The sequence below is a fragment of the Thamnophis elegans genome, chromosome 11, assembly GCF_009769535.1.
Source record: "Thamnophis elegans isolate rThaEle1 chromosome 11, rThaEle1.pri, whole genome shotgun sequence".
In the NCBI taxonomy this organism is placed as follows: Eukaryota; Metazoa; Chordata; class Lepidosauria; order Squamata; family Colubridae; genus Thamnophis; species Thamnophis elegans.
The window spans coordinates 68,414,447-68,440,485 of NC_045551.1; the positions used below are offsets into that span (position 1 = coordinate 68,414,447).

Here is a 26,039-nt window from a genome sequence, read left to right on the forward strand (position 1 = left end):
GAGAGGGACGGAGGAAAGAGGCGAAAAAGGAGGAGGAGGAGGAGAAAAAGAGAAGAAAAAAGAGGGAGAAAGAGGAAGGAGGAGGAGGAGAAAAGAGAGAGGGAGGAAGGAAGGAGGCGAAAAAGGAGGAGGAGGAGGAGAAAAAGAGAAGAAAAAAGAGGGAGGAAGAGGAAGGAGGAGGAGAAAAGAGGGAGGAGGAGAAAAAGAGGAGGAGGAAAAGAAAGAGAGGGAGGAGGAAGAAGGAGGAGGAGAAAAAGAGGTGGAGGCAGAAGCAGGGAGCGGCTGTTGCGCCCGTCGGACTCCGCTTCCTTTGCCCGGCCCGGGTGCGCTGCGCTCGGCCGGCGGGACGCGGCGAGAAGATGGCCGGGGCCGAGGCGGGGCTGACGGGCGCGGGGCTCCGGGAGCAGCCTCCGGGAGATCCCGGGGGCTCCGTGGGGCTCCCAGCCGCCGCGCCCGCCCAGGGCGAAGAGTCGTCGGACAGCGAAGGGGAGCCCGAAGGACCGCAGAAGCTCATCCGCAAAGTCTCCACCTCGGGCCAGATCCGGAGCAAGGTGGGCGCGGCCCCGGAGGATTTGGGGAGGGGAGGGAGGGCTGGGGGTCCCGCTGCCCCCGGGTAAGAGGCAGCTGAGCGCAGCGGTGCCTGGTTGCCTTGGACGGCCGCCTCCCCTGCTTGCCTGTCCAGTAGCGCACAGCTGGAAGAGTCCCAGCCGCGTCCTTCCCTCCCCTCCCCTCCCCAGCCGGGCCGGGCTTCGCCTTCCCCGCGTCCGGGATAACAGAGGCAGCCTTGGGGCGGGGGGGGGGGGGCGTCCCGGGTCTGCCTGCCTCCGCTTCCTGCCCTTTTCCTCCGGAGCTCCGGGGCTGGCTCGCCTACAAGGAGGCTGGAGAAAGCCGGGCGCGCTCCAGATGTGCTGCGCTTCAATCAGAGCCGAGCTGGAAGGGCCCTTGGAGGTCTTCTAGTCCAGCCCCCTGCTCAAGCAGAAAATCCTGTGCCATTCCAGACAAGTAACTTGTCTAGTCTCTTCTTAAAAACCTCCGGTGATGGTGGACCCCCAGCTTCTGAAGGCAAGCTATTCAGAATAACAATTGGAGGGGGTCTTGGAGGTCTTCTAGTCCACCACCCCCTGCTCCAGCAGGAGACCCCCCGTACCATTTACAGGTACAGGGCTGTCCAGTCTCTTAAATGCCTCCAGTGATGAATCACCTCCCCAACCCCCAAACCACAGAAGGCAAACTATTCAGAATAACAGAGTTGGAAGGGACCTTGGAGGTCTGCTAGTCCACCCCCTGCTCAGGCAGAAGAACTTATACCATTTCAGAGAAGTGGCTGTCCAGTCTCTTCTTAAAAGCCTCCATTGATGGAGCACCCACACCTTCTAGAGCAGTGTTTCTCAACCTTGGCAACTTGAAGATGTCTGGACTTCAACTCCCAGAATTCCCCAGCCAGCGAATGCTGGCTGGGGAATTCTGGGAGTTGAAGTCCGGACATCTTCAAGTTGCCAAGGTTGAAAAACACTGTTCTAGAGGCAAGCTGTTCCGCTGGTTAATTGTCCTCACTGTTAGGAAGTCTCTCCTCAGTTCCAAGTTGCTTCTCTCCTTGATTAGTTTGCACCCATTGCTTCTTGTTCTGCCCTCAGGTGCCTTGGGGAACAGCTTGACTCCCTCTTCTTTGTGGCAACCCCTGAGATATTGGAACATTGCTATCATGTCTCCCCCAGTCCTTCTTTTCATTAAACTAGACATACCCAGTTCCTGCAACCGTTCTTCATATGTTTTAGGCTTCTAATCATCTGGGAGAACCCAGAAGAAATATAGAGAAAGGCAGCTGGAAGTTTGCACAGGGGTTTCCCTTGAGTTGTGTTAGGATTGGGTGTGTGTGTGTGCCGTGGTCCTTCCAGGTCAAAGAGTTTTCTCAAAGCATGTTAAAAGTGCAGCTGGGACTGAAGAAACTTCTTGGGTGAGAGATGATTTTCAAAGGAGGGGAAAAAAGAAACCCTATCTCCTTTTGCAAAAAGCACCTTTGGGACAGCCATGACCTAGATAATGGAGCATCTCCATAAACAACACAGCTGGAAAGGATCCAGTAGGAGCAGGCAGAGGCAAGGGGGAAGAAGCTGTGCCTTGTGTTGCTCCCCTTGGGAGTCCAGAGCCACCTTTCCATTCTGCCAGCGTGGTAAGTTTCTTGGCTAAAAGTCGCCCTCCCTTCCTTCACGGCCTTGATGGCCCCATGGCTGAGTTCTCGTGGCCTCTCCACCGGCTGGTTTATGGACCCATTTATTGGGGTTCTCCAAAAGTCTGGGATGGAAACCAAGCAAGTGGCCAGGGCTGGGCTGGCCTCAAACAGAGCCAACAGCAGCACCAAAGATGATTTGGTGATAGATAGATAGATAAATAGATAGATAGATAGATAGATAGATAAATAGATAGATAGATAGATGGATGGATGGATGGATGGATGGATGGCTATATCTGTTGACTATAACTCCACATTGGCAACAGGAAGAGCATCCGGCTAGTAAACACTTAGTTCCATTCAGTTGCCCACTCCACCACAAAAGGGATTATGGGGTTATTAAAAGAGATAGATAGATAGATAGATAGATAGATAGATAGATAGATAGATAGATAGATAGATAGATAGATGATAGATAATAGGCAGGTAGATTACAGGTAGGTAGAGATAGATAGAGATAGATAGATGATAGATAGATGATAGATAGATGATAGATAGATGATAGATAGATGATAGATAGATGATAGATAGATGATACATAGATGATAGATAGATGATAGATAGATGATAGATAATAGGCAGGTAGATTATAGGTAGGTAGAGATAGATAGATAGATAGATAGATAGATAGATAGATAGATAGATAGATAGATGATAGATAGATGATAGATAGATGATAGATAGATGATAGATAATAGGCAGGTAGATTATAGGTAGGTAGAGATAGATAGATAGATAGATAGATAGATAGATAGATAGATAGATAGATAGATAGAAAGATGATTAGATAGATAGATAGATAGATAGATAGATAGATAGATAGATAGATAGATAGATAGATGATATAGATAGATAGATAGGTAGATAGAAAGATGATATAGATAGATAGATAGATAGATAGATAGATGATAGATAGATAGATAGAAAGATGATATAGATAGATAGATAGATAGATAGATAGATAGATAGATAGATAGATAGATAGATATTGTAGATGGATGGATGGATGGATGGATACCGTGTTTCCCTCAAAATAAGACAGTGTCCTATTTTCTTTTGACCCCCGAAATAAGCGCTTGGCCTTATTTTCGGGGAGATCTTATTATTTTTGAGGAGGCGCTGAGCGAGGTCACCTGAGGGCTGCTGTTCTGTTGCAATATTTTTCGGGGGAGGGCTTATTTTCGGGAACAGGGAAGAAAGATAGATGGATTTACAGACAGATAGTCCTCGAGTTACGACTACAATTGAGCCCAGCGTTTAGATCGCTAAGTGAAACATTGGTTAAGTGAGTCGGCCACATTTTATTACCTACTTTTTCTAGCCACCGTGGTCACGTGACAACCCCCGCCTCCCCGGGATGCTGCCACCGTCATAAGTATGAGTCAGTTGCCAAGGGTCTGAATCGCAAAGGATCACGTGACCATCGATACGCTGCAGCGGACCTAAGCGTGAGAAACATCCCGAAGTCCCTCTTTTCAGGGCTGTTTGTCACTCAGAACGACCACTAAACAGACGGTCGTAACTCGAGGAATGCCTGTAGGATCCTCCTGGGTTGGCAAACCTCTTCGGCACTGAGTGCCATAAACCGGAAGTGCTGCTCCCTGGGGCGCATGGGTGGGAGCGTCATAAAGAGTGGCTCCCCAATGCGCCTGTGCGTGCCGGGAATCTGATTTTCCGGTTTCTGGCACGCATGCACAGGTGAAGACCAGCTGTCCGGCGTGCATGCATGCTCCGGGAACCCAAAGTTCAGCTTCCTGGCATGCCCATGCGCCCCAGGGAGCTGCTCTTCCTGTTTCCGGCACTCCCATGCATGTGAAGACCAGCTGGCCAGCACGGAAACCGGAAGGGCAGCAGGCGACGGCTGGCTAGGAGAGATGGCTCCGCATGCCACTTCCGGCACAAGCGCCATAGATTCCCCATCACTGATATAAGTTCTGCTGCTTGAGCGGGGGCTGGACTAGAAGACCTCCGAGGTCCCTACCAGCTCTATTCTCTTCTAAGGAAAAGGGGGCACGAGTTCTGCAATGGTCAGTGTGGGTTGCACCTTGTCCATCCAACTTTGTAGCCGTCCGTGTACATTTTCTTCTTGGCGTGTGGTTTGCTTGCCTGTCATAGAATTGGCCTATAATTAATCATCACAGATGTACTTGAGAGACCGCCTGCTGCCAATCACCTCCACTAGACCAATTAGATCCCACAGACTAGGCCTCCTCCGAATTCCATCCGCCGGCCAGTGTCGACTGGCGACTACCCGGAGGAGAGCCTTCTCTGTGGCTGCTCCGACCCTCTGGAACGAACTCCCCGTGGAGATTCGAACCCTCACCACCCTCCAGGCCTTCCGCAAAGCCCTTAAAACCTGGCTGTTCCGACAGGCCTGGGGCTAAAGAGCTGTTGCCCCCGTCTCGAATGGTATGACTGTTGTGTGTTTTTAAATTATGTATTGTTGTGTTTCGTCTTTTATTTTTTGTCTGTACCCCCCTTCCCTGATTTGATTTGTGAGCCGCCCTGAGTCCCCTTCGGGGGAAAAGGGCGGCATATAAATATAATCAAATCAAATCAAATGCGATTGAAATACGGAGGCTTGGAAGAAGAGGAAAAGGGATCAAATTATTCTCCAGAGCAGACAAGAAGGCAGGAGAAAAAACAATGGGTGGAAACTAATCAAGGAGCGAAGCAGCCTCCTAGTTAAGGAGAAGCTTCCTAACAGTGAGGACAATTAACCAGTGGGACAGCTTGCCACCAGAAGTTGTGGCTGCCCCATCGCTGGAGGCTTTTAAGAGTCTGAAATGGTAGGAGGTTTCCTGCTTGAGCACGGGGTTGGACTAGATGCTTGAGCACGGGGTTGGACTAGAAGACCTCCAAGGTCCCTTCCAAATATTATTCTGTAATTCTTTTAATCAGTGGAACGGCTTCCCACCAGAAGTGGTGAGTGCTCCATCATCGGAGGCTTTTAAAAAGAGACCGGACAACCCATTTTTCTGGAATGGTAGAGGATCTCCTGCTTTAGCAGGAGTTGGACTAGAAGACCTCCGAGGTCCCTTCCAGCTCTATTCTAATAATAATAATGACAATCCAATTCCCTGCCTGCTAGGGATGGAAGGCTTGGTTTAACACGCAGGGAATCCTCGACGTACGGCCATCAGACTCACAACAGCGCTGAATAAAAGGAGTCATGATTGTTGTTCACATTTATGACCATCTCAGAATCCCTGTGATCCAAATTTGGCCACTTGGCAATCGGCATATATTTAGGAGAGTTGTGAGGTCCTGTGGCCACTATTTGAGACCTTCCCAGCCGGCAAGAGTCCACGGGGAAAGCCAGATCTGCTTAATGACCACGTGATTCACTTAACAAGGCAGGGATTTGCTTAACCACTGTGCCAGAAAAGGGTCGTCTAATGGGATAGAATTGACTTCACCATCATCGATGGATATTCTGATCACGGTTTTGGTCATAAGTCAAGGTTTCTCCAAGTCATAGTTTGCAGAACTATGATTGTCCCAAAGGTGCTTTTTTTCCTTGAAGACAACTGGCCTTCCTTGTTTTTTCTTGGAAGACGTTTCGCTTCTCATCCAAGAAGCTTCTTCAGTTCTGACTGAATGATGGGGACGAGAAGGACTGATATTCCTTGCAGACAGCTGGTCATTTGAATCCTTTTAGACGGTCTTTGAGGCCACTGGGAGGTTTATCTGTGTCTTCAGGGTCACCTGAGTGGTGCAAATGGTTCCTGTAGTCTGTGATTTTTTTCCCCCTCTGGAAATCCATTCCTACTCCCATACCCTTCCAAGGGTCTTCATCCCAAATTGTATAGCTAAAAGATCTGTAGAGATTCTCTGTCATCCAGGTCATGGTTATCCCAAAGATGCTTTTTTTCAAGAGACAGCTGGCCTTTTTTTCCCCTTTAAGACTTTAAGATTGTGGTGGGACAAACTAAACCTCCATTCCTGGCTTTTACATCAAATCCAAGCCTTGATGGCAGGGTGGTCCTAATTCTGACGAAGAAGACCCCCATGATCGATAAAACTTAAATGGAGAAAAATGTGGAATATTGGCATTACTCTGGCGAGCAGGAGGGGGGAAAAATCTCTCCACACCAAGCTTTTAAATATGGCTCATCTTTGGAACGGATGAGAGGGCTTTCTTGTTTTTTGGTACGGCTGGCTGGATTCGCAGCAGAACCAGAATTTGAGAATTTGCTTTCCGTCAAGTCTTGCGTAGAAGAATTGAGGGGGGTTACAATGTCAGTCTCTGAGAACGGTTTGTTCCCTGGCAGAACTTAGAAATTCTGCATGGAAGGAAGGAGATAGAGTTTTTTTACAGCCGGGAATCAGTAGGAGAAATTCAGTCCCTTCCTCTCTGATATTTATTTATTTCAATTATTTTTCTTATTTTCTATTTTTGTTCTATTGCGTTTGCCTTGTAAGCCGCCTTGAGTCGAGGTGGCGCAGTGGTTAAATGCAGCACTGCAGGCTACTTCAGCTGACTGCAGTTCTGCAGTTCAGCTGTTCAAATCTCACCGGCTCAGGGTTGACTCAGCCTTCCATCCTTCCGAGGTGGGTGAAATGAGGACCCGGATTGTTGTTGGGGGCAATATGCTGACTCTGTAAACCGCTTAGAGAAGGCTGAAAGCCCTATGAAGCGGTATATAAGTCTAACTGCTATTGCTATTGCTATTATTAAGTTTTTCGCTCCAGGTTATAAATTGGCATTTCTTAAATATCGGAGAAGGTAGAGGTTTGGAACGGAACTGTCATTTTAAAGGTCACTACCAAAGTATTGGAAAGAATTACTGTTCACAGAGTTGGGGCTGGAGTTTTTTGTCAGAAGATGAGAACCTTTGGGCTGCTGGAAATGCCAACCTACTCGCGCATGGCGGCTCAATAGCAATAGCACTAGCAGTTAGACTTATATACCGCTTCATAGGGCTTTCAGCCCTCTCTAAGCGGTTTACAGAGTCAGCATATTGCCCCCAACAACAATCCAGGTCCTCATTTTACCCACCTCGGAAGGATGGAAGGCTGAGTCAACCCTGAGCCGGAGAGATTTGAACAGCCGAACTGCAGAACTGCAGTCAGCTGAAGTAGCCTGCAGGTATCCGTGCCGAATTGTACCGGAATCCGGCTGCAGGGACTTGCATTTGACACCTCTGGTCTAGAAGATGACTTTCCCTTGGTTAAGGAACTAGGTGTCCTTATCTCTGACAATTTATGCTCACTGCAAAAGTGTTGCTAAAAAAGCATTAAAAGTTTTAAACTTAATTTTGCGCAGTTTATTTTTTCCTGGACACATCGTATTGCTAATTAGAGCTTATCAAACCTATGCTGGACCAATTTTAGAGTATCGTTCGGCTGTTTGGTATCCCCACCATATACGTGACATTGGTACGATCGAGCGGCTTCAGAAGTATTTCACGAGAAAAGTCTTGCACCCTTTTGCACACAATAGAATTCCTGATGCTGTTAAGCTCTAAATTCTCGGTTTGGATAACTTAGAACTGCGTCGCAGACTTAAGTACGGCATACAAAATTATACGTAGTAATGTTTCACCTGTGTAAATGACTTTCTCTGTTTTAATCGCAATAATACGGGCGCAAAAAAACTGCTTTAAACCCAATGTAAATCGTTCTAAACTTGACTGTAAAAAATGTGATATCTGTAATAGAGTTGTCTGGAATTCTCTAGCTGATTCAGTTCAGTTGCAAATGTTCACAGTTTCAGTCACAAATGGACTTCCGTGGACCTTACTTCATACTTACGGTAAGTGGTCAGTAGTGAGGGCGTGCATAAGTGCCTTTCGTCCCTGTCATTATATTTTTATTCTCTTAGTCTTGTTCTTGTTTTTGTTTGACCCATTTCAATAAATAAAATAAATCAACCTCCACTTTTTATTTTAAACATCGTAATATAAACGAGCCATTTCTATAACAACAAATCTATCTCATTGGTAAAACCTAAAATCAAAGTTTCATTTCCCTCTCCCGCCCCCCCTCACCTCGAGCGCAAAACCCAGAAGGGCTTTCCAAAGAAATAAAAGTTATTGTGGGTTTTTTTTCTTTAATCAAACCGGTCAATTTAAACCATCTCTGCCAACTCCATCCACTTTTGCAGCCAGTGGCGGGATTCCATTTTTTTTTACCGCCGGTTCTGTGGGCGTGGCTTGTTGGGCGTGGTGCGGGTTGGTGGGTGTGGCTTGTTGGGCGTGGCAGGGGAAGGATACTGCAAAAATCCCCATTTCCTCCCGATCATTTGGGACTCGGGAGGCAGAGAATAGATGGGGAGTGGGGCCAGTCAGAGGTTGTATTTACCGGTTCTCTAAACTACTCAAAATTTCCGCTACCGGTTCTCCAGAACCGGTCAGAACCTACTGAATCCCACCTCTGCATTCATCTATTGTGGAAATCAAAGCGTCCTTTTGGTTTATAATTTCATATCCTACCTATCCTTATGGCTATTTTACCAATGGATTGCGATCATGAACTTTCCTAGATCTAGTGTTTATGAAATGAATTCTTTGTCAAGCCAAATGACTTGCAAACAGACCGTGAAACCAATTCCATATTTGAAGACCGGACACTAGCCAAAAGTATGATGAAAGATGAGGGGTATCCATTCCTGTAGCCTCTTCACTGTTGTCTCTACGACCTATTCAAAAAAACAATGCTTCAGCTGTTGCAATCTGCAGCTGAGAACCAAGTCTGTGACAGAATGTAGAGACTGGGGGGAAAAAAAACTACAAATTGTAAAATTTCTGAGGTCAATTTATGCCTTGTGTTCAGGGGTGGCGAAAATTGGTCCTCGCGAGCTTTGTAATTCTCAAAACCACAAAGCTGTCATTATAAAAAATTGACAGTCTCTATAAGCCTTTGCCACGGGCAGTTCAGGTGAGCACTTTTGATTCTGCAAATTTAGCCAAAGAAAACCGGTTTGGCTGTAGTGGTTAAAGAACTAAGCTAGAAACCAGGTGATTGGGAGTTCTAGTTTTGCCTCGATGCATGAAGCTAACTGGATGAGAATGGGCTTGTCACCCTCTTCCAGCCCAAGAAGAATACAAGGACAAACCATTTCTAAAAAATTTAAATTTCAGGGACAAGTCGAGGCAGTCACCAGGAATTAACACTCACTCAAAGCACCAAATATGATTATATGTAAAAGCTTCTGGTGCACTATTGGTGTCAAGAAAAAAAAAGAGCCTAGGATTCCCCCTTCCTTCTTCCCATGGAAAAGTATGTCTGAGTTTCCCTTGGATGAGCTACTGATGCGCATTCTTGGACGGGTGAAAGAGACGTTCATCTCTTTCTGAAAACGTTTTGTTCCATATTGTTCATGAGTGATGCAGAAAATGCAGAAAGACAATTAGGTCGAAACGAATGAGCAAGACTAGGATAGGATCGGGTGAGATGGGATGGGATGGGAGGGAATGCAACAGAACGGAACAGAACAGAACAAGAAATAATGAAATGGATTGGAATAGAATAGAATAATATTGGAATGAAGAATAGGATAGGAAAGGAGAGGAGAGGATGGAAGGGAAGGGATGGAATGGGATTGAATGGATTGGACTAGAATAGAGCTGGAAGGGACCTTGGAGGTCTTCTAGTCCAGACCCCTGCTCAAGCAGGAGACCCTAGACCATTTCAGACAAATGACTCTCCACTCTGTTCTTTAAAAACTTCCATTGATGAAACATCCACAACTTCTGGTGGCAAGCTGTTCCACTGGTTAATTGTCCTCACTGTTGGGAAGTTTCTCCTTAATCCCAGGTTGCTTCTGTCCTTGATAGGTTCCCCCCCATTGCTTCTGTTAGATCGGGTAATGGATAGGCACACACAGGCTCAACAGTAACAACAGCTCTTTATTAAGTACAACAGGTGAGAACAATCCAGCGAAGGTTGAGTTTGACAGCAGCCCTTCCACCGGTCAGATCCTTCGACCAATGAGATTAACCCTCTGTTTCCCGCCGGAACAGAGGACCTTGGTGGAAACCACTGTAGTTAGAACAAGTATCTAACACAGTGTTTCTCAACGTTGGCCACTTGAAGATGTCCGGACTTGAACTCCCAGAATTCCCCAGCCAGCATTCGCTGGCTGGGGAATTCTGGGAGTTGAAGTCCGGACATCTTCAAGTGGCCAACGTTGAGAAACACTAATCTAACAGTTTCTTGTTTTGCCTTCTGATGCTTTGGAATATGAGTTGACCCTGTCTTCTTTGTGGCAGCCCCTCAAATATTGAAAGACTGCTCTCATGTCCCCCACTACTCCTTCTTTACTCTAGAGTAGCCAGACCCAAATCCTGCAGCCGTTCTTTGTATGTTTTTGTCTCCTGGCCTTAAATCACCCTAGTTGCTCTTCTCTGAACTTTTTCCAAGGTCTCCACACCTTTTTTGTAACGTGGTGACCAAAATTGGTTGCAGCATTCCAGGTTTTATAAAGCAGTAACAATAAAAGAGACTGCCTTTAAACTAAGGCTAGGCATCAAGGCTGCACTGACAACAATTGAATTGTTAAGTTGGAGTTACTAATCACAAAAAGATTTTCTTTTAAATGACGACGCGAGGAATTTGGAAACAAAGCAGAGAGAAATAAAGCTTTTAAAAGATAATAGATGCCACTCGCTGTTCGCTGGCCAGATTGGAGTAGTTTATAAATACTGCTCCGTAAATTAATCATAAAACGAAATCACCAAGTTTAGCAATAACTTTTTGTTGTTGTTCTTAAAGTGGTCAAGGAACGGGGGGGTGGGGGGGTGGGGAGACCAGCGTTGCTTTCATGTCTGACAAGTTCTTATCGGGAACAGATTTTGCTGGCTGCTGTGAGAAACAGATCACAATAGCCGAAGTGTGCTTCAGAAGAATAAAAGATAACAGTAACCCAGATAATTTATTCCGGTAGCATATGAAAGTCGGGTAAAATAATCATCAGCACATGCTTGCATTCCCTGGAACGAAAGGTTTATGGATTCGGTGTCCCTTTTCAATTTATTTCGTTTTTTTCCCCAGTGTCCATTTTCAATTTATTTCAGTTTATTCAGTATTTGAAGGACTGCCACAAAGAAAGGGGTTATTTTTTCAAAGCACCGGAAGGCAGAACAAGGAAGAATGGTTGGAAATGAATCCAGGAGAGAAGCAAGGAGGAATTTCCTGACAGTGAGAACAATTAGCCGGTGGAACAGCTTGCCACCAGAAGTTGTGGATGCTTCATCACTGGAGCTATGCAGGGGGCTGAGCTAGAAGACCTCCAAGGTCCCTTCCAGCTTTAGTCTGATTCTCTTTTATTTTATGGAAACGTGTTTTTCTAAAGTTGGCCCTTGACTCAATGCAGCTCAGCAGCAGACGGATGCAAAAATTCATATTATTTCTTCTACCAGATATTAAAAAGTTTCTTCTTTGACCTCACCATTCAATACAGATAGTCCTCCACTTACAACAGTTCAGTTTAGTGACTGTTGGACGTTAGAAGGGCACTGAAAAAATGCTCTTAGGGCCATTTTTCACACTTACGTGGCCACATGATCAAAATTCGACTGACTCATATTTATGACGGTTGCAGGGGTCCCCTTTTGCGACCTTTCCGACAAGCCAAGTCAACAGGGAAGCCTGATTCACTTAACAACCATGTCACTAATTTAAGAACGGCAAGGATTCGCTTAACAACCATGCCAAGAAACGCCGTAAAACCGGGGCAAAACTTGCTGAACAAATTTTCTCACTTTCTCCCGCTTTGCCTCCGTCGATTTGGGAAAGAATCAGTTTTCTGAAATTAAGGCCAGCTTTGTAGGTCTGTAAACATCGGCGCTGGATGCTATAATTAATTATTAATTATATTATTAGAAAATGTGAGTCATTTCCTCCCCCTCCCCGAGAAGCCCTTATCTTTCCTGTAACAACTGTGTTTCATTCAGTTCCTCTGCAGGGTGCCTAAAGCCATATTTGGCCTGTGGATCTTCTAGAAAAATAGAAATGTTGGCCAACTCCCTAGTTTTGGGTGCCGATATGAGTTGGCATATAATTCAGCCTAAATGTTGTCTTTATTATGTTTTGTTAAAAATGTCTTTCTTGTAAGAATGGGTTCCCTTTAAATGTTGCTTTGTGATCTTGGCACAGGGTTCCGCTTCGGTCATGATTACAGGGCAGTTCTCGATTTATGGCCAACAACTGAGCTCAAAATTTCCTTTACTAAGCGAGACGGTGGTAAAGCGAGTTTCACCCTTTCCTGACACCGTTGTTAAGCGAATCACGGCGGTTGTTAAGTTAGTACCACGGCTGTTACGTGACTACTCTGTCTCCCCCGCTGACGTGGCTCGTCAGACGGTCGCAAAAGGGGATCGCTTGACCCCAGGATGCTGCAACCGTCGTAAATACGAGTCATTTGCCGAGCGTCTGGATATTTTAATCACGTGATAAGGAGGTTGCAAAAGTCATCACCACAGAAGAAATACTCACAAGCCATGAGAAGGCAACTGTCTCGCTTAGCAACTAAAATTTGGGGCTCCGTTGTGGTCGTAAACCGAGGACTACCTGTAGTTCTATAGGGAAGACAGAATTAAAAGTTGAATTTAACATCGACTTGAACACTGTTGCTGGTTTTTTTTTGGATTCTCTCCACGTTCTTAGCTGGAATATCTGAATATTGACCGATGAGCACATTTGGGGGGGAAAAAGGGGGAAACGACAGAGTTGAATTGACAAAAAGAATAAAGGTTGAAGTTTGTCTGGAATTTCCACCTACGCCAGGATTTCCCCAGTGGTTGTAACCCTTTTGTGGCTAATTGGAGAATTTGTTTCTGGGAAAAAGAGAAGTTTTCCCAGAGTTACGTAGTTCCGCTTGAGTCGGGGAGGAAGATTTTCAACGTAAGGAAACGGGACAACATTTTTTCCTACTCTTCCAAATTCTCAGGGAATGCTTAAATCTCCTAAGAAAGGGATTTAATAAGTCCCCGACTTACGACAAGTCAGTTGTGTCATCTTTTACAACCTTTCGCCTCCGTCTTTAAACGAATGGCTGCGGTTGTTTGGTGAATCTGGCAAGCCGCATCTCAACAGTCCCGGGGAAGGATGAAGCTAGGGGTGGCTTGCTGGTGATCAGTGGAGCCACAAAATTACACAAGGAATATATTGTGTAAGAGAGAGAGAGAGAGAGAGAGAGAGAGAGGGAGGGAGGGAGGGAGGGAGGGAGGGAGAGAGAGAGAGAGAGAGAGAGAGAGAGAGAGAGAAATTCCCCATTGCTACCATCAAAAAGGGAAGTTGTGTAAAAGCTCATAGATGGAACTTTGACATAAATGTGATATTTTCCTTAGAGACCTTAAGGACTGAATGTTCAGACAGAGGAATTGCAGTGGAAGAAAGTTGGTGTGAATTACCATTTCCTTCCTTCTTCCCTCCCTCCCTCCCTCCCTCCCTCCCTCCCTCTCCTACCTTCCCTCCTCGCTCCTCTGTTCCTTCCTTCATCTTCCCCCTTCCTCTCTCCCTCCCTCTTTCTTCTTTCCTTTCTTCCTCTCTCCCTCCGTCCCTCTCTCCCTACTCTCCTTCCTCACTCCCCCTGTTCCTTCCTTCATCTCCCTCCCTCTTTTCCTTCCTTTCTTCCTCTCTCTCTCCCTCCCTCCCTCTCTCTCCTACCCTCCCACCACTCTTTGTTCATCCTCCCTCCCTACTTTTCTCCCTTCTTTCTTTCTCCCTCCCTCCCTCCTTCCTCGCACCATCTGTTCCTCTCTAGCAATTAGACATCATAAAACATTGCTGGTTCTTTTCAGCATCCCAATGGAGGAAGAGGAGGAGGGGAGGGGGGGTTCAGTCTGACTCGGGGGTGGGGGGGTGTTGGACTAGAAGACCTCCAAGGTCCCCTCCAACTTTGTTATGAGGAGGAGGAGGAGGAGGAGGAGGAGGAGGAATATGGGGTCCCACATGCCAATGGAGAGACTATTCTTGAAGCGGCCCAGCTGGTGACTCTGATGTGACGGGTCCTAAGATCCAAAGTGCCCTCCCTCCCCTCCCCCCCTTTGATTTAATTCCTGGCTTCCTTTGTCATTTTCCCTCCTGGCAAGAAGAGGAGAGTTTGATGAAGTTTGTCAGGCCTTGTTCTTTTGTATTTATGTATTTATGTATAATTAACCACTCAGAGCTCTGGGCTATTTGGCAGGAATGAGATGATGCATCCAGAAAGGGTTGGTGGGACTGAAATACGTTCTTTCCTCCCTCCCTCCCATCTCCTTCCATCCATCCTCCCTCACTCCCTCCATTCTTTCCTTCCTCTCTCCCCTTCTCCCTCCCTCCCCTCCTTCCTTCCTCCCTCTCTCCCTCGCTCTCCTTCCTTCCTCCCTCCCATCTCCTTTCATTCTTTCTCCCTCCCTCCATTCCTTCTTCTCTCCCCTCCTCCTTCCCTCTCCTTCCTCCCACTCTCCCTCCCTCTCCTTCCACCCTCCCTCTCTTCCATCTCCTTCCATTCTTCCTCCCTCCCTCCATTCATTCTTCTTCTCTCCCCTCCTCCCTCCCCTCCTTCCTTCCTCTCTCCCATCTCCTTTCATCCTTTCTCCCTCCCTCCATTCCTTCTTCTCTCCCCTCCTCCCTCCCTCCTTTTCTTCCTCCCTCCCTCCCTCTCTCTTCTACCCACCTTCCATCTTCCCATCTCCTTTCATCCTTTCTCCCTCCCTCCATTCCTTCTTCTCTCCCCTCCTCCCGCCCTCTCCTTCCTCCCCTCCCTCTCCTTCCTCCCTCCCTCTCTTCCATCTTCCATTCTTCCTCCCTCCCTCCATTCATTCTCTCCCCTCCTCCCTCCCTCCTTTTCTTCCTCCCTCTCTCTTCTACCCACCTTCCATCCTCCCTCCTTCTCCTTCCTCCCTACCCCTCTTCCTTCCTTCATCTCTCTCTCCTACCCACCCTACTCCCTCCCTCTGTTTTTAATTCTTATTTTTACAGAAGTGATCCAAGCTTGTTCTGCAGAATTTCTGCACAGGACTCTTGAGAAGCTGACAGGAGGGGAGACCGGGCCGGGGGGGGGGAGGATGGGACGGGACTCCCTTTGAGAAGAAAGAAGGGCTTAGCAGGATATGCAAACGTAATTAGGTCAATGCCTGCTGGATGGAGAAGAAAGAACAAGAGGGGACAATTCTCTGAGCTGAGAAAGCTCTCAGGACTGTGCTTGGTGGATTTCCTTAGCACTTAGGATCCAGAATTGGGAAGATGCTGGTCTGGATGTGTGGCTATGCACCTTATCTCTTTGCAGCAAACACATTTTTGCTAGTAAAGATGCAGCTGCTTTAAGGAGCTTCATGGGGGAGCTGTGTATGCATCCAACGCCAAGGCTATCAAATCCCTTTTTGCTTCCAAAAGAGAAGTTTTGTCCAGGACTACCTGGAAGTATCCTCAGGTGACCTCTGAGAGCAAAACAACAGGAAAGCAATAAAGGTGTTTAAATAACCCACATCTCACACGTCTCCCCATCCCAAGAGATGTTCTCATCGGACGTCTTCTAAGAACATCACACCGTTGAGAAGTTTTTTTCAATGTGGTATTTTGAACACTTTCATTGTCGCCTAATCTGGGTCGGTCACCGGGACGAGAGGTTTAATTTTCTGAGCTTTCAGGACTTGTGCTGGACCCCATCCTCAGAGAACTTCACTACCAGAATGTGTGCTTTCGGCTACTCTGTGAGTTGTATTTATGTGGTGCCTTCCTATTGGTTGATTGGTGCATTGACGGCTGGCGATTGGCTGTTGTTTCCTTGTGCTGCCAATCCCTAAGTATCTGATCAGCTGGTGGTAAATCAGCCCTCCTGTTGACTGACGAAGGAGCCGTTTCCCAGGCTTCAATCACTTCCGTGGCTGTTTTTGTCCCTGCTCAGCCAACAATCTTAGTAGCTGCAAAATTGAATTCTTGTTCATTGCAATGTGAAGCTACTAATGAGTTCTGATCTCCTCTTCCGACTGCTCCCTTGTATTCTGGTGGTTAGGTCCTCCCCATTTGTCCTACATAATCACAGGGGCAACCCATGTGATTTGGGCCACCCATGTTCTTACGATCCATGAAGGGTCATTGTCCTATTTATCCTACATCTTTGTTCTCCTTGGTTCCTGCTGTTTGATTCTTGCTTGATACTCTCTATATGGTCCAGATCAGAGGAGGGTTTCCACAGAGGTTTACGACCTGTTTGCCCCGCTTCATGAGCCCGCACGCCTTCCACGCAGAAACTTTCCTCACGAGTGCATCTGTCACGCGTGGACACGGCTTCGAAAATGTGGCTCAATTGGACAGCACAGAGGTGGGGCGGATGGGCGGGCCAGGTCACCACTACTGGTTCCCCCGAATTAGTCCAAAGCGGCTGAATACCACCTCTGACCCAAATACTTTTGGTGTCCTCTTAGGAACGGTCAACTCATAAAGTTGCCATGGTGATTAGGTGCAATTAGGGCATCTTTTTGGAAACCTGACAGGAAGTTGTTCCTCTGTTCTTTCTTGCTTTTAAGGGGATAAGATTTCCATCTCTTGTTCCTAAACCTGCTGCGTCCATCTTCAGACTCTGAAGCAGAGAAGGAAGAAGTGATGGTCAACATTTTGGGCTTAGTTGACCTGAATTAATGGACCCTACAGGCCAGGAGTGGGTTTCACTTATTTTTACCGCTAGTTCACCATGTGCACGCATGCTCGCTCGCTTCATGCATGCACCCAGCCGGTTCACCGACAAAAGGGCGAACGACAAAAGCGCGCCCAACTAAACCGCAGTGACAAAACCGCAAGTTCTAAAGCGCACTGAAGAATGAGCTCTGAAGCGTGGCGACAACAGCACGGCGACAGAAGCGCGCTGTAAACCTAACCCTAACCCTAACCCTAAAGCTAACCCTAACCCTAAACCTAACCCTAACCCTAACCCTAACCCTAACCCTAACCCTAACCCTAACCCTAACCCTAACCCTAACCCTAACCCTTACCTTAAACCTAACCCTAACCCTAACCCTAACCCTAACCCTAAAGCTAACCCTAAAGCTAACCCTAACCCTAAACCTACTCCTAACCCTAACCCTAACCCTAACCCTAACCCTAACCCTAACCCTAACCCTAACCCTAACCCTAACCCTAACCCTAACCCTAAAGCTAACCCTAACCCTAAACCTAACCCTAAACCTAACCCTAAACCCTAAACCCTAAACCCTAAACCTAACCCTTACCTTAACTTAAATTGCGCTTCTGTTGCCGCGCTGTTGCCACGTTGATGATGTCGCGTTGATGACGTCGCGGTTTTAGCGCCGTGCTTTTGTCGGTGCGCTTTTGTCGTGCGCGCATTTGTCGGGTCACGCACCCAGCCTTCCATGCATGCACTTTGCTTGTGTATGTGCCTTCTGCATATGCGCCGGGCCTCAAAAATGTGGCTAAAGAGGATGGCACTGCACCACGTTAGAGCGGGCGCCCCTCCGATCTTCGTTACGGGTTTGCTTGAACCGGTCCAAACTTGCTGAACCCCACCTCTGCCACAGGCAATTACGTTCACCTGAAAATCGCTTTTCAACTTCTTTTGGGGTGGATGTGTGGAAGCAAGAGGAACTAGTAATTGCAGACATGCAAGCTTGGAGATAAATAAAAGCTAGAGACTTGGTTGGCACTAGATTAGGGAATTCACGCACAGCCTAATCCAAAGTTACTCAGCCGGCTTTCGTGCCCAAGGCAGGACTTGAACTCATACTCTCTAGAGGAGAGCAGCACCCTCAAGCCACACCCTTCCATTGTATTTCCAGAGAATCCTTCTGCATCGAAGCTTCATCACAGCCTCAAATTCAGTCCGTTTTGCAATTCATCTTTGCATCTTCCTCCCAAGACTTCAACGGATAGTTAGAACTGCAGAAAATTGCTACCAACCTGCCTTCCATTGAGAACCTGTCTACTGCAGGAGTCAAAAAGAGGGCTGTGAAAATATTTGCAGACCCCTCACATCCTGGACGTAAATTGTTTCAACTCCTGCCCTCAAAACGACGCTATAGGGCACTGCACACCAAGACAACTAGACACAAGGACAGTTTTTCCCCAAACACCATCACTCTGCTAAACAACTAATTCCCACAACACTGTCAAACTATTTACTAAGCGTGTATTACTATTATTCTTCTCTTCCTTCCTATTACCTATCTCTTTCCACTTATGACTATAATCATGTTGCTTGTATCTTTCAATTTATATTGTTTTTATTTGTTTCCTACTACAATTTGATAGCTTATTATTAATCTTAATATCACTAAGTGCTGTATCTTTTCATTCTTGATGAATCTATTTTATTCTCCTTATGTACACTGAGAGCATATGCGCCAAAGATAAATTCCTTGTATGTCCAGTCACACTTGGCCAATAAAGAATTCTATTATTCTCCTAAAATAATGAGCCTCTAGGTCTTTTGGGGATCTGCTGAAGAAGTAGGAGGACTTTCTCTCCATTCTGCATTCTCCCCTTTTTATTTCTGCTACCTATTTGGTCTCTCATCGAATTTTCTCCTCCTTTTTTTTTTTTCAAAATTGGAAAAGCACAGCCCTTCAGCACTGCGGCCGCAAATCCACTGATGGCTTTTGACATTCTCTTCTTTCTCCTGGTTTTGGCAAATGTCAGAATGGATTGGTTGCCATCTGGATATGACAGACAGATGCCAGAGGAATGTGAATGGATTTGGAACCTGGCCAGGGCTCTGGAATAGGGTCATAGACAGTGGATGGTGAACTTCATTGAGCTTGGGATACTGAAATGTTTACCAACTGGTGATGAGTAGTGTAAGGTAGAGTAGAGTAGAATAGAATAGAATATTGCAATGAAGAATAGAGTAGACTAGAGTAGAATTGGAAACATTAGATTAGATTAGAGTAGGGGAGAATAGAATAGAGTAGAATAGGGGAGAAGAGAGGAGAATAGAATAGAAGAGAGTAGAGTAGAGTAGGGGAGAATAGAGTTGAGTAGAGAGAGTAGAGTAGGGAAGAATAGAGTAGAATATAGCAAAGAGTAGAATAGGGTAGAATAGAATAGAGTAGAGTAGGGGAGAATAGAAAAGAGTAGAATAGGGGAGAAGAGAGGAGAAGAGAATAGAAGAGAGTAGAGTAGGGGAGAATAGAATAGAGTAGAGTAGAATAACGGAGAAGAGAGGAGAAGAGAATAGAAGAGAGTAGAGTAGAGTAGGGGAGAATAGAGTTGAGTAGAGAGAGTAGAGTAGGGAAGAATAGAGTAGAATATAGCAAAGAGTAGAATAGGGTAGAGTAGAATAGGGTAGAATAGAATAGAGTAGGGGAGAATAGAAAAGAGTAGAATAGGGGAGAAGAGAGGAGAAGAGAATAGTAGAGAGTAGAGTAGGGGAGAATAGAATAGAGTAGAGTAGAATAGGGGAGAAGAGAGGAGAAGAGAATAGAAGAGAGTAGAGTAGAGTAGGGGAGAATAGAGTTGAGTAAAGTAGAGTAGAATAGGGAAGAATAGAGTAGAGTATAGCGAAGAGTAGAATAGGGGAGAATAGAGTAGAGTAGAATAGGGGAGAATAAAGTTGAGTAAAGTAGAGTAGAATAGGGGAGAATAGAGTAGAATAGAGTAGTAAACTAGACATGAGACACAGAATGTTCAAAATAACAATCGTAAGGGACTTTGGAGGTCTTCTAGTCAAGCCCTTTGCCGTGTCAGATAAATGGTTAACCAATTTCTTCTTAGAAACCTCAAGTGATAAAGCACCCACAACTTCTGAAGACAAACCCTTCCACGGGCTAATTTTTCTCATGATCAGGAAGTCTCTCCTCAGTTCTAGGTTGCTTCTCTCCTTGATTAGTTTCCACCCGTTGCTTCTTGTCCTGCCCTCAGGTGCTTTGGGAGAATAGCTTGACTCCCTCTTCTTTGGGGCAACCCCCTCAAATACTGGGAGACTGCTATCGTGTCCTGTTATGAAACTATCATTTGAAATGAAATCATCGTTCATGGAAATCTAGGACAAAGCAAAGAGATTGGAAGGAGAGGCAAAGAGAGGAAGGCTTGAGAGACTAAGAAATGGAGAGAGAGAGAGAGGGAGGGAGGGAGGGAGGGAGAGAGAGAGAGAGAGAGAGAGAGAGAGAGAGAGAGAGAGAGAAATGCTTAGTGTAAAGAGAGGGAAAGACCTTGCTTCAGAAAACATTGAGGAGGAAGGAAGATCTGGGGAAGGTCCAGGATCCTGCAGATAAAGGAGAATCCAGGGATAGCTTGTGCCTGGTTTACTTGAGGCCAAGGACAGGAAACTGCCGTGCGGTTTCCTGAAGGATGAACAACGCAAGCAATTGGCCTGGAGAAAGACCAAAAAAGGATATGCAAGAGAAGTGAAGCAGAAGTCAGAGGTGGAAGACAAGCTTGGTGATTTGAATTTGGTGTCTTGAGAACCTACAGTTGCCTCCAGACTGGCCGGAGAAGATTTCTCCTCTGAAAGAAGAATAGAGATGGAGTAGGCATTCAATGCATGGTAGCTTCTCCTAGATCTTTGTTTTCTCTTGTTTGCAGGCAAAGTTAGTTTTGTAGGTAAAAGTCCTGACTTGTATCTTATGATTCGTGACTAATGTTTTCTTATCTTTTTATGGACACTGAGAGCATCTGCACCAAAGACAAATTCCTTGTGTGTCCAATCACACTTGGCCAATAAAGAATTCTATTCTAGTCTCATTCCATTATTCTATATTCTATATTCCATATTCCATATTCCATATTCCATATTCCGCATTCCGCATTCCGCATTCCGCATTTTACTCCCCTAGTTGTGGCCGAAAACATTTTCCGTGGTCATGTGGCCAAGCATGACATCACAGAGTGCTGTTACTTTCTCACCAAAGTGGTACCTATTTATCTACTCGCATTGACATGCTTTCAAATAGCTAAGTTGGCAGGAGTTGAGACAAAGACGGGAGCTCCCATGACTGGGAGGGACATGGGAACAAGGTCAGCCAATGAATAGGCATAGCAACTAAGTCAGCCAATGGGAGCTTAAACAGATCTGAGTCTGTGCAGCAAAAGGGAAACAGAAACTTAAGAGGAAAGCAGTCTGCTGCTCTGAGAAGTAAACTTAAGCACTCTGCCTGGGCTTGTCTGCTGATATGAAACTAACTTCCTTGTGTTTCCCTGTAGCTCTCCTGCCTTGTGTTTACTAGGAAGAACCACCTGTTGGTATTGTACATTGATTCATCTATTTTTATGTATATAAAGGTTAATGAATCCTGCTGCATCAGTTATCTGTGGGTGCTTCTGGATTTGAATTTATGCAACACACTCTGACAAATACAATAGAATAACAGAGTTTTAAGGGACCTTGGAGGTCTTCTAGTCCAACCCCCAGTTCAAGCAGGAGACCCTCTACCATTTTAGGCAAATGGTTGTCCAATCTCTTCTTAAAAACTTCCAGTGTTGGAGCATTCACAAGTTCTGGAGGCAAGTTGGTCCACTGATTAATTGTCATCACTCTCAGGAAGTTTCTCTTTAATTCCAAGTTGCTACTCTCCATAATTAGTTTCCACCCATTGCTTCTTGTTCTACCCTCAGGTGCCTTGGAGAATAGTTTGACTCCCTCTTCTTTGTGGCAACCCCTGAGATATTGGAAGGCTGCTATCATGTCTCCCCTCGTCCTTCTTTTCATTAAACTAGACATTCCCAGTTCCTGCAAGCGTTCCTCATATGTTTTAGCCTCCACAATTGTGTAGGAACAAAGCTTGTTCTAAAAATTGAAATAATATTCCATATCCGTCACCGGCAATCTTTTGCAGGTTCATCGGGAGAGCTTATTTTTAGCCTCTCATCACAGCTTAAATTGGTCCTTAGCGTGGTGTTTGGCAGCGCAAATGTTTTCCACGCTGGATACCTTCAAGTGGTGCATATCACAACATTTAATAAATATGTGCGTGTTATAAGGAGTCGGGTAATTTGCTGTCTTCCTTTTTTTAGAAATGTACTTAACGGTTCTCAAAAAACCAGTGGTGATGAGAAAGACGTTTGGAAGGGCATGAAATTGTGCAACATGTATGTTAAGAAGGTAGAATTGTGTTCTTTGGTGTATAGCGTGTCTAATTTTTTTAAGTGAACAAGAAACATCAAAAAAATAAATGATGTGGCCCACCAGCGGCCAGTAAAGCTGGCAGCAGATTCAGACAGTGCGGAGGGTTGGGGAGGAAGATGAGCAGGTCCTGGAGTCTGGGGAAGGCTCTGATGAGGGCTCTGTGTCGGAGGCAGAGAGGGGGCCAGGGCCGTCTGACAGATATCAGCTGCCTTCGGAGTCAGACATCAGTGGGGCAGATGAACAGCTGGAGCCTGTTCCCAGTGTGCACATGCGCAGAGTGGCCAGACAAAGGGAAGAGCTAAAGAACTGGGGTCGACTTGGGAGTAAGGCCACAGGTGGACGGTGAATGGCCCCTCCTATAGGGAATAAAAGAGGAGCGAAAGGGGAGTGGAGTTTGCAGGAGGCAATTAGTTCATTCCTGCATCCTTGCCAAGTATGGCAGCGTCTGAAAGATCTCGGCCTGGCCGCTCTCCAAGCCTGATAAAGGTCGGTAATTGTGAGCTATCTTGAAAGACGGTGGGAGAGGAAAGACTTGGCTGGAGAGGAATTCACTGTCAATTAAATAAAAGAGGCTTGTCGGGATGAGGACTCGGCTTCGTGCTGCTGGGGAAACCTAGGGCATAGCAGATGCTATTAAGGGCTGAGATGTACAAATTGAGGAATGGATGGTTAATTGTTTTCCTTCAATACACCGGTTACAAGAACCAGCTGGGCCTCGACTTATGACCGCAACTGAGTCCACAATTTGTGCTGCTAAGTGAGACATTGCTGAAGTGAGTTTTTGCCTTGTTTTTTGACCTGCTTGGCAAACTTGTTCAGTGAATCCCTGGAATTGTTAAGTTAGTTAGCGAATCTGGCTTCCCCATTGACCTTGTCTGTCGGACGGTCGCAAAAAGGGGATTAACACGGCCCCCAGGTCATTGCAACCATCGTAAAGATGAGCCAGTGGCCAAGCATTTGAATTTTGATCACATGCCGAAACGGTTGGGAGAAAAACCTGGTCGTAAGCTTTCATGGCTAAGGCAGGACTAGAACTCCCAGCTTCCTTGTCATTGACCCAAAGTCACCCAGCTTTCTTTCACGCCTAAGGCGGGACTAGAACTCACCATCTGCGGATTGGCCCAAGGTTACCCAGCTGGCTTTCATGGTAAAGCCAGGACTAGAACTCACGGTCTCCTGCTTTAACCACTAGACCAAATTGCCTCTCACAATTATGTCTCAAACAGCCTTTGTCGTCAAGAAATTTAAGTCATGTTATTTGTTTGGGGGGGACAAAAGTTTCTCTTACGTGATGAAATAAGGAGAAAGGGAAAGAAAGGGATATATTAGTAGAATAAAATGAATTATGTTAATCCGGGTGATGATATGTAGCTAATTAAGAAGTCACCCAGCCGGCTTCCACAGCTAAGGTAGCGCTAGAACTCACAGTCTTCTGGTGACTGGCCTAAAGTCACCCAGCCAGCTTTGAAGTCTAAGGCAGAACTAGAACTCCCAGTCGCCTTGTGATTGACCCAGAGACACCCAGCTTTCTTTCATGCCTAACGCGGGGACTAGAACTCACTGTCTCCTGGTAATTGGCCCAAAGTCACCCAGCCGCTTCCACAGCTAAGGTAGTGCTAGAACTCACAGTCTTCTGGTGACTGGCCTGAATCACCCAGCCAGCTTTGAAGTCTAAGGCAGAACTAGAACTCCCAGTCGCCTTGTGACTGACCCAGAGACACCCAACTTTCTTTCATGCCTAAGGCGGGACTAGAACTCACCATCTGAGGATTGGCCCAAGGTTACCCAGCTGGCTTTCATGGTTAAAGCCAGGACTAGAACTCACGGTCTCCTGCTTTAATCACTAGACAAAACTGCCTCTCATAATTATGTCTCAATCAGCCTTTGTCGTCAAGAAATTTAAGCCATGTTTGTTTGTTTGGGGGGGGGGGACACAAAAGTTTCTCTTACGTGATGAAATAAGAGAAAATGATTGGACAAGGAGAAAGAAAGGGATATATTAGTAGAATAAAATGAATTATGTTAATCCGGGTGATGATATGTAGCTAATTAAGATGTTAGGGAATTATATTAATATGATTAATTGTGGAAACTAATTAAGAAAAATGCTTCTTATTTAAAAACTGAATTTGAGGATATCTATAGAAAAAAGATGGAAAATAAAACGATAAACCTGGTTTATTTTGGAAGGGACAAATAATGATATCGTTCATGTGTTCAGAAAAAAAAGAAGTTTAAGATGGAAAACAATGGAAAGAAAATAACACCGGCTAAAATTGGAAATGGAAATAGAATGTAAAATGAATGATGTATATGTGAGGATGTTAAATCGGGGAACACTTAGTTTACAAAAGAAATTTAAATTTGTAACGAAAAACTAAAAAAACTTTGTTTGCCAAAAGTTTCTCTTACGTGTGTGGTGGCCTTTTCATTCAGGAGAATTGCTTGCTTCAAACCGTTTCCCAGCCTCAAAAGTGTCTCGGAAGTGAAATAGTGAACATATTGTGACTTTGCACACAGCTCGAGAAAGCATCTAATATCTGCTGGCAGAGTGGCGTTTTCTTGGCAGTCTGGCTTCTTAGTAAAGTTTATGGTTATTTTTGACACACACACACACAAACACACACGGAACAATACAACTTTTAAATCTTGGAACTGGAAGCGAAGCTTTTTAAAGTTCGTAGGGCACAAAATGGGTAGACTTGTCTGTTTGCCAAAATGGTAATTGAGAAGAATCCACCTCATGTTTCCGGATTAAATCTATGTCTATAATACTGTATGTTGCGTGAAGATGTAAATTGGATAAGCCCGTTGATTGAGGGGAAGAACAGAAGGAGGTGGAGATGGTTGAGATAAGCGTGACGCTCTGTCGTAGAAAAGAGAATTATACGGCGTGCGCAATTTCTCGGATTGTGTTTTATTATTCTGTTTGGATCTCACATTTTCCTGGAAAGACCGAATGTGTAATTGCTGTAGCGTTTAATCCTTAGAGTGCTCTGGGCTGAATTAGTTTTTGAACACAACTCTCTCTTCTTTAAACGTTTCCACTTGAATTTTGCCTTCGATGGAAATCTCTAACATTTGACGGGCCTCGTACATTTGGAAAAGTTAGAGCTTTCTCAAAAAATAAAAAATCAACGATCCCCAGATTATGAGGGATCCGTTGTGCTCTCTAAGCTTGGGGGTTTTCTTGTTTTATGTTTCACGACCTAATTAGGTGACATCCTCAGTGCTAGAACTCCATTCCCTTCTATTGGAATACATGTTAGAATGTATTTTGTATTGCAACAACAAAAACTGTCATCAGCCAGTAGATGGCAGCGTTTACTTTGCATCTATGGTTAGAATCTATGGTTCTCTTTGTTCCTGTTTCCTGTAACACTTAAAACAGTTGAGCAGTAAAGCACATGGTGACTGTACATTTTGTTTGCTCTGTGGTGCTGTATGTAAACAGAATTTCCAACACCTCCTAATGCTGATGACATTACCTAGTTGGGTCTTGAAACGTCTGCAAGAAAACCACCAAGCTGAGAGAGGTGATGGTAACTACAGGTAGTCCTTGATTCACAACAGTTCATTTAATGACTGTTCAGTTACAACAGCATTGAAAAAAGCAACTTATGACAGTTCTTCATACTTATGACCTTTGCAGCATCCCCACGGTCACATGATCCAAATTTGTATGCTTGGCAACTCGTTCACATTTATGACAATTGCATCGTCCCCAGGTCACAGGATCCTCTTTTGCGACCTTCCAACAAGCAACAGGGAAACCAGATTCCCTAAAATCAGCAACTATATAACTAT

General features: G+C 45.5%; 1 protein-coding gene across 2 annotated transcripts in view; it reads left to right on the top strand.

Moving 5' to 3' along the window:
• The first annotated feature begins 217 nt into the window (after positions 1–217).
• DGKH (diacylglycerol kinase eta) overlaps positions 218–26,039 on the top strand; it is a 102,580-nt gene continuing 76,758 nt past the window's right edge. For both annotated transcript variants that reach the window (XM_032226926.1, XM_032226927.1), the window contains exon 1: positions 218–551. In XM_032226926.1, the coding sequence (XP_032082817.1) occupies positions 360–551 (192 nt within the window). In that variant the 5' untranslated portion in view covers positions 218–359. The remainder of the gene's footprint in view (positions 552–26,039) is intronic.